Raw genomic sequence first — 16,570 nt, forward strand, 5'->3', positions numbered from 1 at the left:
CCCTGGTTGTATATTTGACGTGTTGAATAACAAACGACTTCACTCGACCACTGTCGCTTCACCGGAGCCACTTTGCAAGCCCACTGTTTGATGCCATCGTCACGAACGAAAATCGGGATCAGGGCCACTTGCCGAGGTTTTTGAGGCAATCGATGGATCCTCCAAGACCCTGGTTGGCAGACTTGCGGAACCAGAAGATGGCGGTATCGATCTCCACGGGGACACCAAAACCAGCTTCATAGCAAGATGCAAGGGAAAACTGCCCATATGGATTGCCCTGTTCGGAGGACTTGCGATACCACTCAATTGCCTTGGCGTAGTCCCTGGTGATGCCGTCTCCAGTCAAGTGGCAACCGCCAAACATCCACTGCCCAAACGAGTTGCCTTGGCTGGCCGACTTGCCGCACCACTTGAAAGCCATCTTGAGGTTCCGCGACACTCCCCCGTTGTAATATGAGTAGCACCTTCCGATCCAGTACTGACTGTCGCTGTGACCGTCGTTGGCGAGTTGCTCGAAGATGACCGCTGCCTTCTCCCGGTCCTCGGTGGTTCCGAATCCCTGATGCAGACAAACAGCCATCAAGTGCCTGCAAAGCCAGTCTCGGTCCGATCCCAGCTGGCACAGCTGGAAGAACTTTGGGGGTGCCGGTGAGTCGGACGAGATATTCTTCCGATACGCTGCCAGGCACTGGTCCTCTCCGAGCTTGAAATCGTCCGATTGGTTTTCCCGGATGATCTTGGCACCCATTGGCTCGTCGCGCACGGTGCCCCGGCCGAGGTAGTGCATCCAGCCAACCATGTGGGTGGCGATGGGCTTGATGACTGGGTTGGTGGACTGGGTGCTGACTTCCTGCCAGTGAGCGAGGGCATCGGCGTCGCTCTGTTCGACTCCGTGACCGATGAATGAGAACCATCCACGGAGGAACACGATGTGGAACCGACCATCTTCGCTGCCTTGATCTGCGGCCTTGGAATACCACTCGATGGCTGCATCGTAGTCTTGATCAACACCTTCGCCAACCTCGTAGCAACCGCCAAAGACAATTTGGGCTTGCAGGATCCCACGTTCGGCAAGATTGCGATACAGCCCGGTGGCCTTGGTGTGATCTTGTTCGACTCCAGTTCCGTTGCGATAACACTGGGCGAGGTGGGACTGCGCCATTGGATGTTGGCCTTCAGCAGCCTTCATCAGATGTTGGAATATCTGCTGATTCTTGGCATTCTTTATAGGCTCATCGTCGTCGTCAGTCTCACCGTCACCGTCATCGTCATCGCCAGTCTGACTGTCATCTTTTGCTTCCGAGTCGATCCCAGATTGCAACATCCGAGCCAGGAGATACGAGGCAGCAGCATTGCCCTTATCGGCTTGATCTTCGAGCCAGGATCGGTCAGTTGTGGCTTGATCATCGCAGTACAGCGAGAGGGCGATTTTGTCGCTGGGTGTGAGACCGATCCGCATCTGTCTATCTGGATTGAGGAGCTCCATACTCTGGCACCAGGTGTTGAAGCGAGGCAGCTTGAGGCTCAGGAGGTATTGGGCTCGCTTACACACTCGAAGGAGGGCCTTGATGGTGCTGAGGTCGAGGGCGAGTTGGAAGCTGTCGTTGCAGCAGATGATGGTGAAGATATCTGGGTTATGCTCGTTGATGGCCGGTCGAACCGTGTCAGTTGAGGGATGGACACTGGCAGCCATGATGCTCGATGTGTGGATTGTGATGAGAGTTCAATGATGATGTCCAGATGATGATGAGACGATGCGAGATGGATGGAATGGAAGGAGAGTGGCGGGTTGTGGCGAAGCAAACCAGTGCTGGCAAGCCAAACACTGGCCATCCAAGACACACACACACACACACACACACACACACACACACACACACACACACACACACACACACACACACACACACACACACACACACACACACACACACACACACACACACACACACACACACACACACACACACACACACACACAACAGCCAGGAAATACCTTCCAGGGTCATGTTTTGCTTGCCAAAATGATACTGGTAACAGTCGTACTCGGTGAAGCTCCCTGGTGTACAAAAACACAAACACCATTTACACTTTATTCAGAAAAAAACGGGACACCACAGCCGTTTCCATGAGCATGTAGTATGTGCTGTGCTTGCGTCAAGCAAAGCCACAAGAAATAAAACAGATCACTTTGGCAGCCTCCGAGTGAAGACCGCCGGTCGCTCTCCGATCTCCACAATCGACCTGCATACTATGATCATGTTGCGCGCCGCATTGACGTCGCGATTCCACACTGTCCGGCAGCTGGGATTCTTGCAGCTCCTGACAAAGTGGGAATTCGCAACACTGGGCGCATCGAGTCCTTCCAACCGAACTGGCTCCAGGCACTTGGAGCACACTTGCGAGGTGTTGAACTCGTTCGTCGAGACTACCTTGACGCTTCCATGAGGGTGATTGGGACGGCGTCGGTGGTGCTCGAATTGCTCAAAGTACTGAGCAAACCGCTGCCTCCGAGGGCTGGATGCATAGCCCTTGCCCTGTCGCCATGATGCATTGCCAAAGGCGATCACCACATCGGCCCGTATCGGGGCGTGCTTCAGGACGGCCTTGCACATCTTGTCGACGGCCACTTGGCGCCTCTTGTGGCCCGTGAAGCGATGGTGACGGGCCTTCTTGCCAAGGTGGAAGTCGAGCTGCACTCGCAGCTCCGGTCGCAGGACATGGGTGAGATGGACCTTGAAGGCCTCCGAGGACGACACCTTGGGCGAGGGGGTGGTCGACATCCAGGTCTCGATGCTGAGTCGATACTTCATGATATTGTGCCACTTGGTGTTGGACTTGTGGCCACACATTTGCTGGTAGTGGCCATTCGAGAATGAGACCACCTCGTCTTGGTGACCCGGTGCTTGGATGACCGCCGTGAAGATGGAGCCGACTCCAGGATCGATGCCAATCCAAGTGGTGCGGTTGGGGTCTGGGTCGCCGATGTGGGCCTGGATACGCTGCTCGGCAGTCGGAGGAGGCTCGATGGTCTCGGTGCGATCGGTTCGAGGCACAAACTTGACGAGGCCGATGGTGCATCCAATGCCATCGGTGCTGATCTCGTAGTTGAACAGCTTCCTGTCCCTGACTCGCTCTTGGAAGAGGGAACTACGCAGCTTGAAGCAACTGCGCCAGAGACGATCCTGGTTGTTGATGCCGTCATCACCTTCTTCCTTGAGCTTGTCCCTGGTGAGTCCAAGGCGCTTCTTTGGACCCAGGAGATTCCAAAGAGTGACCGTGTCAATCTTGACATACTTGGCCTTGGCTGTGCACAGAGGGACCATCGTGCACACGGCCGGAGGAGTGTCCAGAGCGAGCTGCTTGAGTGCCCACTTGATCCTGGATGCCAGCTTGTTGATCTTGGACTTGGTGGTGCCGAGCTCAGACTTGACCTTGGCGAACCTCTTGTCACCGGAGGGCATGCCTCTGGCAGTGAGCTCGTCCAGCTTGGCCTGGCGCTGCAGCTCGGTGACTCGGAGGGCGGGCATGTCACAGTCGATCCACTTGTGGACATTGTCGACCATCTTGTCTCGGGCGAGGATTCCCACATGGGGTGAGAGGCGATGGAGGGCCCGGAAGTGGTCCTGGTCGTTGCTGTACCGAAACTCGTCCAGGACGTGGCCAAAGTCGGGATAGAGGAACTCGATATCGGCCTTGGGTGGAGTCTGCCCTGGTTTCTCTAAGAGCTCAAGACAAGCCTCGATGGCGTCGTGCTTGTGCTTGTTGGCTGGGAAGACGGCAGCGCAGAAGCGGCGAAGGAGTCGCCAGTAGGCCAGGTCGAGGTGGGTGGTGCAGTTGGTGGCATAGGCATTGACAGCCAGTGTGAGAAGCTGACTGTGAGCACCATCAGGCAGACGAGGGGCCGGAGGCAGGTCTGCATGTCGAGTGGTCTGGTAGTCGCGAAAGGAAGCGACCAGATGCTCGTTGTATTTCTCATTGTCCCCGGTCGGGGAGAGGGCATCGGCTTGGACGATCTTGAAGCATTGGCGAACGAAAGCAGGGGTGGACTTGGAGATGACGGGGACGGGAAGATCCTGCTCGATGCACCGGAGGATGTGCAGGTTGAGCAGCCTGGATGCCTCGAACTGGATCTGGGTCATGGCTGCGACAGTGGCCTGGATCTTGCCCCAGAGGTCGGGATTGAGCCACTGTTTCTTTGCATTCTTCCAGAAGATGCCGTCCATGGTCTGCTTGAAGCAGCTGAACTGAGGGGCCGATGACCTTCCATCCACGAGTGGGACGACAGAGCTCTTGAGGGGCCGGTATTTTGGACATTTGCTGGTGTTGCAACGTTCGTGATCGGTGCCATCGCACTGGCGACATCGCTTGCCGGTACTCGAGGAAGTAGATGGACCAGGCTCGGTGGGATCGACATCCATTGGATCTGCAGAAGCAGTGGTGGTGAGCGACGGAGCAACAGACGACCAAGCATGCGTGGGATCAGAATACGAACCAGAGACAGGCTCCGACTGTGACTTGGCTTTCTTGGGCCTGGGTGGCCGAGGCTGGCCATCACCGGTACCCTTACGCTTCGGAGGCATGGGGGCAGAGGATGCTGGATGCCTGCCAGTGGTACTGGTCAGAGCAGAGACTTTTTTTTATCGTACAATAGCGCGATGATCAGATCAAGGCGAGATGAGGGAAGAAAGCAGCAGGACGAAGGTGTGGCATTTATACCCGAGAGCAGGAGCCCGTCTTTGCGGGCTGGTTGGAAGTGACCCTGTTCAAAAATCGCCGAGAGGTTCAAGCCAGGGATGTGAACGTGAGAACGGCGGCTTGATCGGAGGGAACTCAACCCCAGAAGCGCACACTCAATCAGCCGTGGGAAGACATCTGGAAGCACTCTCCGAACGGCAGACTCAAACAGGGTCACCATCCCGACTCTGAACCCCTCGGACGCATTCAGCGCTGCTGCCTTCCTGTACTGATGCTTCACAATCCCAAAGAAGTTCTCGATGGGATTGAAGTCGGGTGAAGCAGGTGGGGTGAAGATCACTGACCATCCTCGGCGCTCGATGCAGTCCAGGACAGGCATTGTCTTGTGCATGCTGACATTGTCCATCACAATCACAGAGTCGTCTGGGAAGGTCGCTCGCTCAAAGAACTCGACCATCGAGTGTGTCTTGAATGATGTGGGGATGTACATGCGATGCAGCACACCAGAGTGGTTGATGGCAAATGCAGCCGAGACAGACTTGTGTTTCATGTGATTGCACTGGCGAAGCGGAGCACCCTTCGGCGAGTATCCGTAAAGAGGGAAAATGGATTTCCTGATCCCCGTCTCATCGACAAAAACGAATCGCCGCGGGTCGATGGAGCGGACCTGGTCCCTGAACTGTGCCACTCGCTCATCCAGTCGCTTGGACTTGTAGAGGTGTGTTGCCCTCTTGTGTGAGAGACCTGCTCGGTGGATGGCAGTGTGGCAGAGTGAGAGTGATACTTTCCTCTGGGGGATGGACTCGAGCTTGCATCGCAGCACAGGACCAGTCTGGAACGGGTCCTGTTCAATCAGGGTGCGAATGACTGGACATGCCTGCTCGAAGAAAGTGGATCTGCGAGCTGGGACCCGGGATGGGTCATCCAGCTTGCATCCTCGGTGCCATCGATGGATGGTGCTCTTGGATACACTGAATATGGAGGCGACCTTACGCAGGCTATGGATGAGGGCGTAGCATCGCAATGCGGCGGTGCGAAAGTCGGATGTGTGGCGAATGGTCATGGCCAGCGCGCGATAGCATTGGGTAACAAAATATTCGATGAATGGTCAAAAACCCGGGTGTCCCGTTTTTTATTGGATTGCCTGTAAACCAACACCCTCTGCCATATACGTCGACTCCTCTCCAGCGTCACCCTCTTCCTTGGCTCGCTCGATTTCCCGCCCCTGCTCGCCCCATCCCCTAACCCTACCATCCTGCTCGAACTTCCGACATTCACCCCCGAATCTGAGAAAACGCTGTTGTATCATTTCAGCCCTAACGAACCACGACGATCGAGTCCAGAGCCACCATTCCTTCTCTTGAACGGTGCTAGTGCTTCCTCAAATCGCGCCTGCCATGTCGTCGCCTCCACAGGAAGCACCCACAGCCTCGCCCATCGATGATGCCACCAAAAAGACCATCGACATCCTCGGTCGCATCATCAAGAAGCCGCCTCTCAACGGCAAGTTGCTTTCCAAGCCGCCCTTCCGCTATCTGCACGATATGTTCACCGAGATCATAAAGACCACAGGGTTTGCCGTCGGCCTCTACAGCGATGCCGAAATGAACTCGGAGAACGTCAAGGTAACGCCTCCTTCTTGCTGCTCTCTCTAGTGTCCGCAGCCCCTGACATTCGACCGTAGCCGCTCGATCGTTGCCATTCTATGCTCGTCGAGCATCTTCCTTCCGCGACCCTTGCTTCTCGCAACCTGTCGATGCGTCTTCGCTTTCATGACGCGTTTCCTTGCATGAATGAACCTCGCCATGCTCTGGGAGTATCATTGCTCTGGTTGACTTACGCTCACTGCCCTCGCCGGGATCATCATGCGCGATTTCCTGCCAACAAAATCCAGGAGAAGGATGCCAAAGTCGCGTACCTGAGCAAGATGATCAACTGCGCTGCCCTGGCGACTGGCGTTGAGGTCAAGGCGAATCCACTCAAGATCGTCGCCGGCATGGATCCCATCGATACCAATGTGTTTCTGCAGCTCATCGGCAAAGCCGTTCTAAAGAAGGTACGTGCGGGTTCTGGCCGAGACCAAGTCCCTGCTGGGCCAACTTTTTCGTCTTTGGCTGATCGCGACGCATCGGCAATCTGTTGGCTCCAGCGCCGCCAGTCCCTGTTGTGCTTCATGTTCGCTCACACGCGGCTATCCCGCTGGTATCCAGGTTGATTCGACAAATGCGGTGAAACGAGTACTGGCCGGCGAGCAGCAGCCCATGTAGGTTGGGTGCATGCGTCTCCAATCGGACGACAACGCACTCGCAATGTACCCTGCAAATGTGCCGGGTGTATTGGTCGTCGGCGTCGCGGCGTCGTCGCTATCATTCGGAATCACACTCAGAGCCCAGGTGGTTTATGCCTTCAGCAAAAAACCAGCTCCTCAAGCTGCTCCCGCTCTGGCCCCTGTCCCCGCTGCTGCTCCGACCGCACCCGCTCCAGTGACAAAAGCCCCGGCCGCAGCACCACCCAAGACCGACGACAAGCCAAGGTAGTCTGCTCCAGCATGATATTGCAAACTCCTGCGCTCGCAGACATGTGCCACGGTGGCTCTCAAAGTATTCTTCGAACAGCTTGCGCTTCGCTCTCTATCACAGCGACCGTCCCTGTCCCTGGAACTGCTTCTGTGCTTGGCTGACGCCTCTCTCTCTCTCTCTCTCTCTCTCTCTCCTCGATAACCATGGCCGATATTCAGACCCGTGCAGCAACCTCAACAAGCAACATCACAGCCCAAGCCCGAGCTCACTGCCGGTGTTGCTCCGGCAGCAACCGTCTCCAAGCCAGAGTTGCCCAAACCAGCTCCGGCTCAACAGGCAGCGCTTACACAGCCGTCTCAACAGCGGCCGTCACAACCGCCGGCACAGAACCAAGCACCTCAAAAGACAGTCCAGCCAGTTCCCGCTCAGGCATCCCAGCCCAGACCAGCTGTTCCGGCCCAGGCACCTCCTCAAGCGACATCGGCTCAGCCTTCCGCTCCACAGTCCATGATGGTCCAGCGACAAGGGTCTGGTGGAAGCGATCCGTCCGACTCGACCCACAGTCTTGCCCAGCCCATTGCCGCTACCGATGATGGTATACTGCGCTGTTGCCATCGTCACTGTTGCTGGATACCCAGGGATGTACTCGGAACTGGCTCGCTGACTCTGCGTTTGGTTTTGGATCGGCAGTTGTGGACGAGTCCTTCAATGCACCCGACGACGAGCGGATGCGCATGGCCCTGCAGCCCAAGAGACGAGAGCGTCCATCAAGCGCTCGTCCGGCGCCACCAAAGCAGCGAGCGGCCGATGTGGTCATGGAAGAGATTCCGACGTATGTAGCCGATGGATGATGGTGGTGGCGACGGTGGTGGTGATGATGACGACGGACAAATTGCATAAATATCTGCAACCCAGCGGCCCCGTATCGTTGCATTTCACTAACAGCATATTGTATCGGCACCCTTGCGGGGCTTCGGTTCGTAAATCGCCATCAACAAATGGACTGGCCACGGCCCTACGCCTTGCTGTCACATCCGCTCTCACGATCTGCGCTTCGTGTCGACGCAGTAACATGCCCGCCATCATAACCGAAAACGAAACTAACGACGACGAAGAAGAGAACTTTGTCGTCACTAACGCCGTGGCTCAACCCGTGGTATGTATACCTTGAGCAAGACCAAGTGCACCGAGACACTCATGCACTCACGCACGCACTTGATCGACTTAGATTGGTCGGCCTGATGCAGCCCAGCGCGCAACTGGGGACGACGAGCAACACGGTGAGATTCGACCTTTCCTCCCACCACCCTTTGGGCTGGCTGCCGAATAGACTCGGGCACTTGCATTCGCTTCGCAGTCTTCGTCCACACAGAAGGAAGATATGGTTATTGAATTCGAGTTTGCCGACAATGATTTGCTCCACTTTTTCAGGTGGGCTGGTCAAGAAGATTCTCGATACCAAACGCGAGTTTGAGCCCACTGAGGGCAAGAAGGACGGTGGCCTCGATGGCCAGCGCACGGTGATCATCAAGGACGACAAGGCTTCGGCGCAGAAAGAGGTATGGAGCTCTGTTTGTCTAGAGCCGGCGGGCTATGGGCCGTCAATGCAAACGATGCATACGATGCAACAGGCCATCCGATCCCAGACCGCTCATGCGATGCCACTCACATTCACAACGAATCCCCCCCCCCAGATCGAGAAGCTGCGAGAGACCATCCAGACCCTCTGCCAGAGCACCAATCCTCTCGGCAAAACCATGGACTACATGCAAGAAGATGCCGATAGCATGAACAAGGAGCTTCAGATGTGGCGAGTGGAGAATCTCAAGTATCGCGAGTTGCTGGCCGAGGAGCTCAGGTGAGGGCGTTACTGACGGTGCCTTCCGAACACTCCAGGGCCGATACACTCCTCTGAACCACAGAGATACGAGTCCGATGGGGCCGGATTTCGCCGGATTTCGCCAGAGCGAATGACGTTCTCACATTCGACTCGTTTGCCGCTTGGTTCTGTGATGTATCGGCGCTCAGCAAAACCGCCGGGGTGCTGGAGCCCTTTGAGACTCAGCTGAAGGAGATGGAGCAATCGATCGAGGAGTACGAAGAAAAGATCCGCAACTCCAAAGTCGTCATCATCCAGGTGTGTGCTTTGGACCGATTGCTCGCATTCTCGGCTCGGCTCCACAGCTTATGGCACTGCCGTCGTCAGCACCCGTCGAAGGGACAATGCCCCTCGCAGTCACACTGACTGGACAGCCCATCCGCTGCACCAGAACGACCTAGCCATTCAGAAGCTCCTCCGGTCAATCACACATCCGATCAAGTAGCTTGATTGCAAACGACAGCGCCAGTCACTCCTGACCGATCGATTGATGCACCAAAATCGCCGCTGGCACGCTGTATTTCGGCAGGGGCGAGACGAGGCAGAGCGACCTCGCATGTGCTGCAATATCACACCAGTGCCACAGACAACGACAACGACAACGACAACGACAACGGCAGTGATGGTGGCTGATGGGTGCGTGCTGCAGTGCTGTTGCTGACAAGTCGCGGCAGAGAGATAGCAAGAGGCCAAAGAAATAGAATTGCTGTTCTGCGCAGCGCCATGGCTGACTTTGCTGCCACGCGGGTCTGAATCCAAGGCGAGTGGCACGCCAGACCGAGTCGGTCATCATAGGGATGTGCTCGCTCACGAGAACGTAGATTGAGGAGGTGTATCAGAGGACCAGGGTGGTCGAGTGCGCTGACGCTGCTGGTAACGAAGTTGACATCGAGTTCGATGTCGATGTCGCTGTCGATGTCGAGTTTGCGCCGTCTTCCTCAGCACATCCGCATTTCCAGATCTCAGCAACCGTCGAGCAGTCAAACTGGGGCTTGCCCAGCCGCTTGTTGACCAAGTTGTGGACCTTGCATGCCCATTGCGAAGCGGCATCGCGACTGGAAACATCAGGCGGGTTGGCTCGGAGAATCTTCTGGAAGTGTCGGGCACTGAGTTGCGGAGCAGAGTCAAGTTTGGTGAGATGACCGAGCGGGCCCAAGGAGCTCCCACTCGTCTACAGCGATGGATCGCAAGCGGCCTCATCGACGGTGCAAATGCAGTTCGGTCGTGATGGTAATATTGTGCTATCCACTGTGTCGGTGGTTCCCGGGAGAGGCATGATTGCCCAGGCAGCCGCCGACACTGCAGTCGATGCATCCGTAAATGGATTACAGCCAAGGGAGCACATACCAGTCGCCACAGGGATAGAGCTTGGCGAATAGATAGATAAAGTCCAGCAGCGATTCCTTCTCGTCGTCGGTAGGAGTGACCGGGAACTTGCCCACCATGGTGTGGATCAGGCGCCACGACGATCGTCCCAGCTCGGCTCTGTAACCGGGCGAATCGACCGTTAGCTATAGCTCAACATGTGGGAGAATGGCACGCCAACACTTGCAGCCGAGCGGGATTTGGCCTCGGTGACTGCCGTCAGCGACAGCTCCCTGACCGACCGACCGACTGACCGACCGACTGACTGGCCGACTGACCGACTCAACGGCTGGCCAGGCTCGATGCGGCTCATCCAGCACCGACGAGAGCAGCGACGGCTATACCGACTTTAGTGTCTCATTGCCCATCTTGCTCATAATCGGGTCCATCGGCACACGCTCGGCACTTTGACCGAGCGAAAAGAGGCCCGTCCACTTGCTCTTGTACGATCCCGAGGCGGGTGAGTCCGTGAGCTGGGCGAAGAAGGAGCCGTCGGTCTCGCTTGAGGGCGACAGGCTGACGGCCGACATGATGGAGAGGCCCAGGACGGCCACGATGACAACGGCGAGCAGGGCGACGGCTGATTTCGTGCGCATGGTCGGCGGCGGTCGGCGGGAGTTGCAGGAATAAGCAGGAAGCAGGCCGAGGAGCCCAGAGGTGCTCTGCGATGCAGAAGGAGAAGGCCCACGACCGACGTGGATGATGGAACACAAGCGAGAAGCCGGCGCTTTCTCGGCGAGGGGCTCGGCAGCGAGGATTGTTCTCGGCGAGAAGGGCACGCGTGAGTCACGCTGGCTATTTTGGGAACGCACGCACACACGCGGGCACGTGCAGCCATCCCTCCCCGCATGGGCGCGTTCTTTCGGAGTTTGATTGCCCATTGCCGAGCATCGAACATCCGGACCATCGATCCATGATCCATGATCCATCGACGCCTCTGCACTTGCCGCCTCCAGCCGAGTTTGTCTTGGACGGCATCGTTGCGAAGATGAACGTGTTCGTGCTCGATGCTGAATAGACACTGGTCCCTGGCTTGTGATGTACAACCAGCATCCACAACATCCACAACATCCACAACTCGCTCTACATTCCTGGCCGGGGCATCGGCGAACGCTGGTCCACCTGCAGCCCGTCGACGGCATATACGATCAGCCGCACTGCATCGTTGGGTACGTCGCTCTCGATCGTTACATATCCCAACCCCGCAAAGCTGAGCTCGAGATAGCCTTTGGCCTTGGCACTTTCATCCTCGACTGTACCGCCCTTGGAGAAAACAAACTTGTGCTCGATATCGAGTACCTGCTTCATCTCGCCGAGTCGGCTGGCTCGATCGGCGCCGATCGGCGGCGACAAGAGTTTCCTGCCCAGGTGCCCTTCGAGCAGCCGCGGCACGTTCGCCGTTTGGCAAGGATGCGGTCGCAGCTTGCTGGAGACATAGGCAAGCACCTTGAGATCGCGCTGATGTACAGATCGGCTCACCAGTTCGATACGGGCGAGGCCACCCAGAAACACAGACCTGCCTTTGTTGAGGGGGCATAGCTGTGGGCTCACTCGCTTTGGCATCGAGATCATCTTCATCTCCTGCTCATTCAGGATGTGCGCCGCTTGGCCATGCTTGAGCAGACCGGGGGTGTCGTGGATATGGCCGCCCAAGCCCGTCTGAGGCCCAAGGCGGCTGCCCGCTCCCTCGAAGCACTTTTCGAGCTGCGACAACGGAACAGAAACCGTCTCGACTGTCGTTCCGGGCTGCAGCGATGTGGTTCCACTCACAGCCCCCATTGTGTTTGGGTGGGCTATCTGCTGGAGTGCATTCACAAACTGGGTCTTGCCGACGCTCGTCAGCCCCACGACAAAGATGTCTTCGTTGGGCGATCGGTGCTCCTCAACCACCTCCATCAGTTCCTGGATGCCTTGGCTCCGGGCTGAGCTGATCAGGGCTACATCGTCAAACTTGATGTTGCGCTGGCGCAGCTCGCGGATCAGCCATTCCCGGACAAGATGCCGGTCGTTGAAGTAGTGTGGTTGGAGCAAGTCGAGTTTGTTGGCCACCTGGCGCAGGAGCAGTCATAGTCAGCATGCAGGCCATCGCATACCCCGAATGTCGTCATGCCAGCCAGCCCGCACAAACACCTACGACAATGATCTTCTTGTCGGGGCCCACCAGGGTCGGGAGATTGCTCACAAATGAACCGGGGATGTTCATGATGTCGATCAGATTCAAAACGAGGCCCGACGGACTCGTCTTGACGGGGGCCAGCAGCGTGGCCGGGTCAGGATAGACAGGATCGCCGCCTGTGCTGCGGGTCTTGAGGTGATGGCATCGCCGACAGACCTTCTTGCTGCCCTGCTTCCGCATTGCCCGGAGGATCTGCCGGGCCTCGGCCATGGTGATTGCGCCTTCTGGCATCCGTGGGAGACCCGATCCTGTGTCGAATGAGTGGACAGACGATGGCGGCGGCGTCGTCTTTTTGGCCTCCTTGGCAAGTTTCGGCTGGTAGTATCCCGGGCGGTCGGGCGAGACCGTTTGCGAGCGGGCGCCGCAGCCAGGACATCGAGCAGGAATTGCATCGTCGGCATCGCCATTGGCATTAGATGCTGCGTGTGCACAAACCGCAGACGACGAGAAGGGCTGAGACAGGGAGGCGGCCAAGGGATAGGGTCGATATGACGATTGGGTGGCTCGACCCAGAGAGGCGAGTGGCAGAAGCGAACAGTGCAAGAGCAGCGGCGGTCGGCTGGGGAATCGCTGAAGACAGGTCGCCGTGGGCCGGAGCAGCCGGTATGGAGCAGCCATGTTTGCCTGGGCACTCCAAGTCGATGGCGAGCTCGATCGTGTGTGGTTGTTGTCGATGGCGGAGGCGATCGATGCAGCAGGCCGGTTGGGTTGGGTTGAGTTGGGTTGGGTTGGAAAGATCCAGCAAGATCAGGCCAGAGAGGCAGATCAAGGGCGGCCACGCGGATCGATGGCATCGGCAGCCAAGCCTGCGACCCTGCTGACACTACCTTTCGACTGGGGCCGGATGCTCTGGAGCCCGAGCGGTTTTCTTCGTCGGATGCCAACACTCTGCCTCTGTGATGATAGCGTATGCTCGCAGGACTCCCCCAAGGGTCGACACGGTCGATTCATGTCAAGCGGTCATTCTCGCAGCGCCATGTCAGCTGGTTTGCATTGCATTGAGTTGCATTGAATCTAGTTTACAAAAAGCGTCTCACAGCTTCGGGATCGGGCAGCCGCAGGCTCTGGCAAGCTCTGCCCCCCAAGTATCCAAAAGACTGAGGGCTCAATCAGAAAGGGAGGTCGGAAACAGAATGGGGGGGGGAGCAGCAGAACGACCAATCGCCGCAAACAGGAGCAAAGAACGAGTCATGAACGAGAAGCATAGGCGCGGGGACTCCTGGTTGAGTCTGCTCCACACCGGTTCACCATCGTCCATCGTCGTTCACCACGCCCAGTCGCTCGGCTACCACCGCATCATCTGTTCCAGCGTCACGGCAGCGCTCTTGTAGTCGAGAACAACCCCCAGGGCAATGCACAGGATGGCGATGAGCACGAGCTGGAAAATGCTGATCTGTCTCCAGCCAGAGAGCATCGGAGGGTCGGCCTTTTCCTGCGTCGGGGTGTACAACGCAATGCCCGGGCTTGATTGAGGTACTCCCATGTACGGCGACGAATGAATCATGGCTGGCGCAGAATTGGTGCCCTGTGGTGTGTAAGGCGGCGGGGCATCTGTGCCAGCACCGATCACATCACCCATTGCGATTGATAAATGCGTTATGATGATATCCCCATGGTTGAGCTGCCGCTGCCGATGGCAGGCATGTGCTAGTCCGTGGCGGTACCGAAGCTGCAGCCAAGATCTGCAGAGGCAGTAACCTCGCCACGGACAGTGGTGACGATAGGTGTGCCTACCGTGAAATTTGATGGTCGGATTCGAGGGCTTCTCGGCTTTGAGCTCCTGCGATGCCTTCCGCCCCACGGTCGGGCCCGGCGTGGTATTCTGCATGAGCCGACAGTCCAGCAGTAGATCTTTGATGCGTGTCGCAGCGACCGACTTCCACTATATCAGGCACCAGCGAGAAGAGACCCCACAGGAGTGATCATGCCACAATGAATCAAGGGGGCGAGGTAGTTGGAAATCGTGAGTGCTGGGCGATCTACACCGACAGAGTCCGACGGACGTGCAGCCCAGTGCGAGCTCTTGTCAAGCTACAGCTTCACATACACTTGTTGATGCGAATCTGGCAGTTTCTTCGGACTGGAGCGTGACAACCTGGAGCTGGAAGCGGTCCTGACTCTCAAGAGACGATTCGCAGCGCACTAGCGGCACACGGCGTGGAGCAGGGTCAGCCCGGATCCCACCGAGACGCTGCAGGCTCGTCGGCATACAATACGACCGGCCCACAATGTTGCCAGCAGCGGGACTATCGGCGCCAGATGGCGGGATGGCCAGGAGACGGCCCGTTTCTGCTTCATGTGCAGACTCACCCAAGACCTCCATGCTCTTGGATGGCTCGAGGATGCCGTACACAGGCTTGACCGAGTACCGGGTCGGCGCATTCGTTTTGAACTTGAATGCCACGGCCGCGGAGGCCGATGTGTTTGTCAGGGTAATGCGGCTGATGTATCCAACGTGTATCCTTGATGCTGGGCGAGGAATGTTGCTTGCCTGATTAGCACCACGACGAATCGCATAATGCGTGGCGACGAAGAATCCGGCGCGGCAAGATCGTGCTGCACATCACGATGGAAGGCAATGCTGTCGAGCACTACCTGCAAAGACAAAGATGGGCGGGGCTATTTGGAGCGGCGAGTCTTGAACGGTGATGGCCGGGATGCCCAGGGTCCGTGGAGAACTGTTCGTGGGTGAGCCGGGCTTTGCGGTTTCCATTCTAACTGACTGTAGTGCACCACCGGGGGCGAGGGACGGCGGCGAAATGGGTTGGTGGAAGGCGTTTCTTGGAGGACAAGCTTTCCGGGCGCTGGGAAGATGCAGAGCCGGCGTGAAAGGGCAGGTATCGGGTATCAGTTCTGGGAAACCAGGATCCGACTGAATCAAGTGCCGTTCGAGTGATCGGCGCCCGCAGACGATGTCGGGTTTGGCTGAGATTCCCCGCTGCAGTGGCCATGCAACCGACCCGGCCGAGGTCGACTCGGCGGCAGACGACGACGAAGCAGCGGATACTACAGCGGCAGTGACTTTCGCAGCCTTGGTCCCCTCTCCGACCCCGCCGGCTTCGGCCGTGGGCTGTCTTGCTCTCCGGGCCACCTCAGCACCGAGCACATACCGGCGAGGGCGATAGTGTGATTGGCTTCTGTCGGATCTTCGGACGGCAGCAAGTGTCGTTGGTTTGCAGTTGGCGCGGCGGGGCACTGATCCTAACGGGTGGGAGGAAGCGAACCAGCGTCGACTAGAAGCAGGACCGGGGGGTGGGCGAGTGTGAACGAGCAGAGTAGAGCAGCCCGTTCGGCGTCCCTGCCGGAGGAAATCGTGAATGGATGGGCTGGGGCCGGCCGCCGGAGCGGCTTTGTGGGAGAAGGTCATATGCGAGAGCTGCAACTCTGCCGTTTGTTGACCTTCGAATCGAAGACTGCCCACGTGGGGGCACATCGGAGCAAGGAAGCGGGGACGGCAGGAGTTGGGGATGTGCCGGGGGAGCGATGCAGCGGATGCGGGCGAGGGCCGCTCGGAGGACATATCGGTGTGGTGAAATGCATTGGGATCGCAGCGGGCTGGATGCGCCGTCGTTGGTTGTGTCGTCGATGGTTGTCCGCCGTTGGACTTGCGATTGGGTTTGGATCGGTACGGCGGTGTTCAGCCACATGTACCCAGGACATTCATGCCGGCGGTGGACATGGCTGCAACAAAGATACGACAACGATGCAGCAAAGATGCAGCAAAGACGTTGGGGCCTCGGCGGGCCATGGCTGAAAGGCAACCACATGCTCGCGCCGACAAAGACAGATCAGAGGTCTGGGGGCGAGTCCATGTCGCAGTCGATATGGCCAAGTTGGAGATGCATTCTGTCGATATGATCAACATGGACGACAGGTCCGCACTCGCTCTGTAACCGCTCTGTAACCGCTCTGTAACCGCTCTGTAATCGCTCT

General features: G+C 57.6%; 5 protein-coding genes across 5 annotated transcripts; 1 reads left to right on the forward strand and 4 right to left on the reverse strand.

Annotated features, from left to right (window-relative positions):
- Nucleotides 1-118: 118 nt before the first annotated feature.
- BJ171DRAFT_427624 (uncharacterized protein) lies at nucleotides 119-1,189 on the reverse strand (the record flags this gene model as incomplete). Its single annotated transcript, XM_053107816.1, has 2 exons — nucleotides 119-587; nucleotides 939-1,189. The coding sequence occupies 2 exons, from the start codon at nucleotides 1,187-1,189 to the stop codon at nucleotides 119-121; spliced, it is 720 nt and encodes a 239-aa protein (XP_052963424.1).
- Nucleotides 1,190-6,019: 4,830 nt separating this feature from the next.
- Nucleotides 6,020-9,765, forward strand: BJ171DRAFT_601811 (microtubule-binding protein MIP-T3-domain-containing protein). Its single transcript, XM_053115114.1, has 12 exons — nucleotides 6,020-6,323; nucleotides 6,593-6,754; nucleotides 6,909-6,961; nucleotides 7,109-7,231; nucleotides 7,436-7,812; nucleotides 7,908-8,049; nucleotides 8,286-8,373; nucleotides 8,446-8,497; nucleotides 8,649-8,776; nucleotides 8,912-9,075; nucleotides 9,246-9,354; nucleotides 9,488-9,765. The coding sequence occupies exons 1-12, from the start codon at nucleotides 6,096-6,098 to the stop codon at nucleotides 9,539-9,541; spliced, it is 1,680 nt and encodes a 559-aa protein (XP_052963425.1). The 5' UTR covers nucleotides 6,020-6,095; the 3' UTR covers nucleotides 9,542-9,765.
- A 166-nt stretch (nucleotides 9,766-9,931) lies between these two features.
- BJ171DRAFT_427620 (ERV/ALR sulfhydryl oxidase domain-containing protein) lies at nucleotides 9,932-10,850 on the reverse strand (the record flags this gene model as incomplete). The annotated part of the gene is made up of 3 exons (XM_053107815.1): nucleotides 9,932-10,202; nucleotides 10,444-10,581; nucleotides 10,810-10,850. The coding sequence occupies 3 exons, from the start codon at nucleotides 10,848-10,850 to the stop codon at nucleotides 9,932-9,934; spliced, it is 450 nt and encodes a 149-aa protein (XP_052963426.1).
- A 529-nt stretch (nucleotides 10,851-11,379) lies between these two features.
- On the reverse strand, nucleotides 11,380-13,402 carry BJ171DRAFT_445466 (uncharacterized protein). The gene is made up of 2 exons (XM_053108171.1): nucleotides 12,596-13,402; nucleotides 11,380-12,510 (listed from the first exon to the last, which is right to left on the reverse strand). Exons 1-2 carry the CDS (start codon nucleotides 13,253-13,255, stop codon nucleotides 11,545-11,547), a joined length of 1,626 nt encoding a protein of 541 aa, XP_052963427.1. The 5' UTR covers nucleotides 13,256-13,402; the 3' UTR covers nucleotides 11,380-11,544.
- Nucleotides 13,403-13,922: 520 nt separating this feature from the next.
- Nucleotides 13,923-15,350, reverse strand: BJ171DRAFT_585241 (PapD-like protein; the record flags this gene model as incomplete). Its single annotated transcript, XM_053114352.1, has 5 exons — nucleotides 13,923-14,188; nucleotides 14,372-14,519; nucleotides 14,685-14,779; nucleotides 14,948-15,106; nucleotides 15,233-15,350. The coding sequence occupies 5 exons, from the start codon at nucleotides 15,348-15,350 to the stop codon at nucleotides 13,923-13,925; spliced, it is 786 nt and encodes a 261-aa protein (XP_052963428.1).
- Nucleotides 15,351-16,570: the final 1,220 nt, after the last annotated feature.

The sequence above is a fragment of the Polychytrium aggregatum genome, assembly GCF_025602895.1.
Source record: "Polychytrium aggregatum strain JEL109 chromosome Unknown BJ171scaffold_40, whole genome shotgun sequence".
NCBI classification, from domain to species: Eukaryota; Fungi; Chytridiomycota; class Chytridiomycetes; order Polychytriales; genus Polychytrium; species Polychytrium aggregatum.

Coding starts and splice junctions, on each gene's coding strand:
- BJ171DRAFT_601811 (XM_053115114.1), top strand. CDS start 6,096: ATGTCGTCGCCTCCACAGGAAGCACCCACAGCCTCGCCCATCGATGAT. Junction 6,962..7,108: donor GCCGGCGAGCAGCAGCCCAT/GTAGGTTGGGTG, acceptor TTATGCCTTCAG/CAAAAAACCAGCTCCTCAAG. Junction 8,777..8,911: donor AGGCTTCGGCGCAGAAAGAG/GTATGGAGCTCT, acceptor CCCCCCCCCCAG/ATCGAGAAGCTGCGAGAGAC.
- BJ171DRAFT_445466 (XM_053108171.1), bottom strand. CDS start 13,255: ATGGCTGCTCCATACCGGCTGCTCCGGCCCACGGCGACCTGTCTTCAG. Junction 12,511..12,595: donor CCGACAAGAAGATCATTGTC/GTAGGTGTTTGT, acceptor CTCCTGCGCCAG/GTGGCCAACAAACTCGACTT.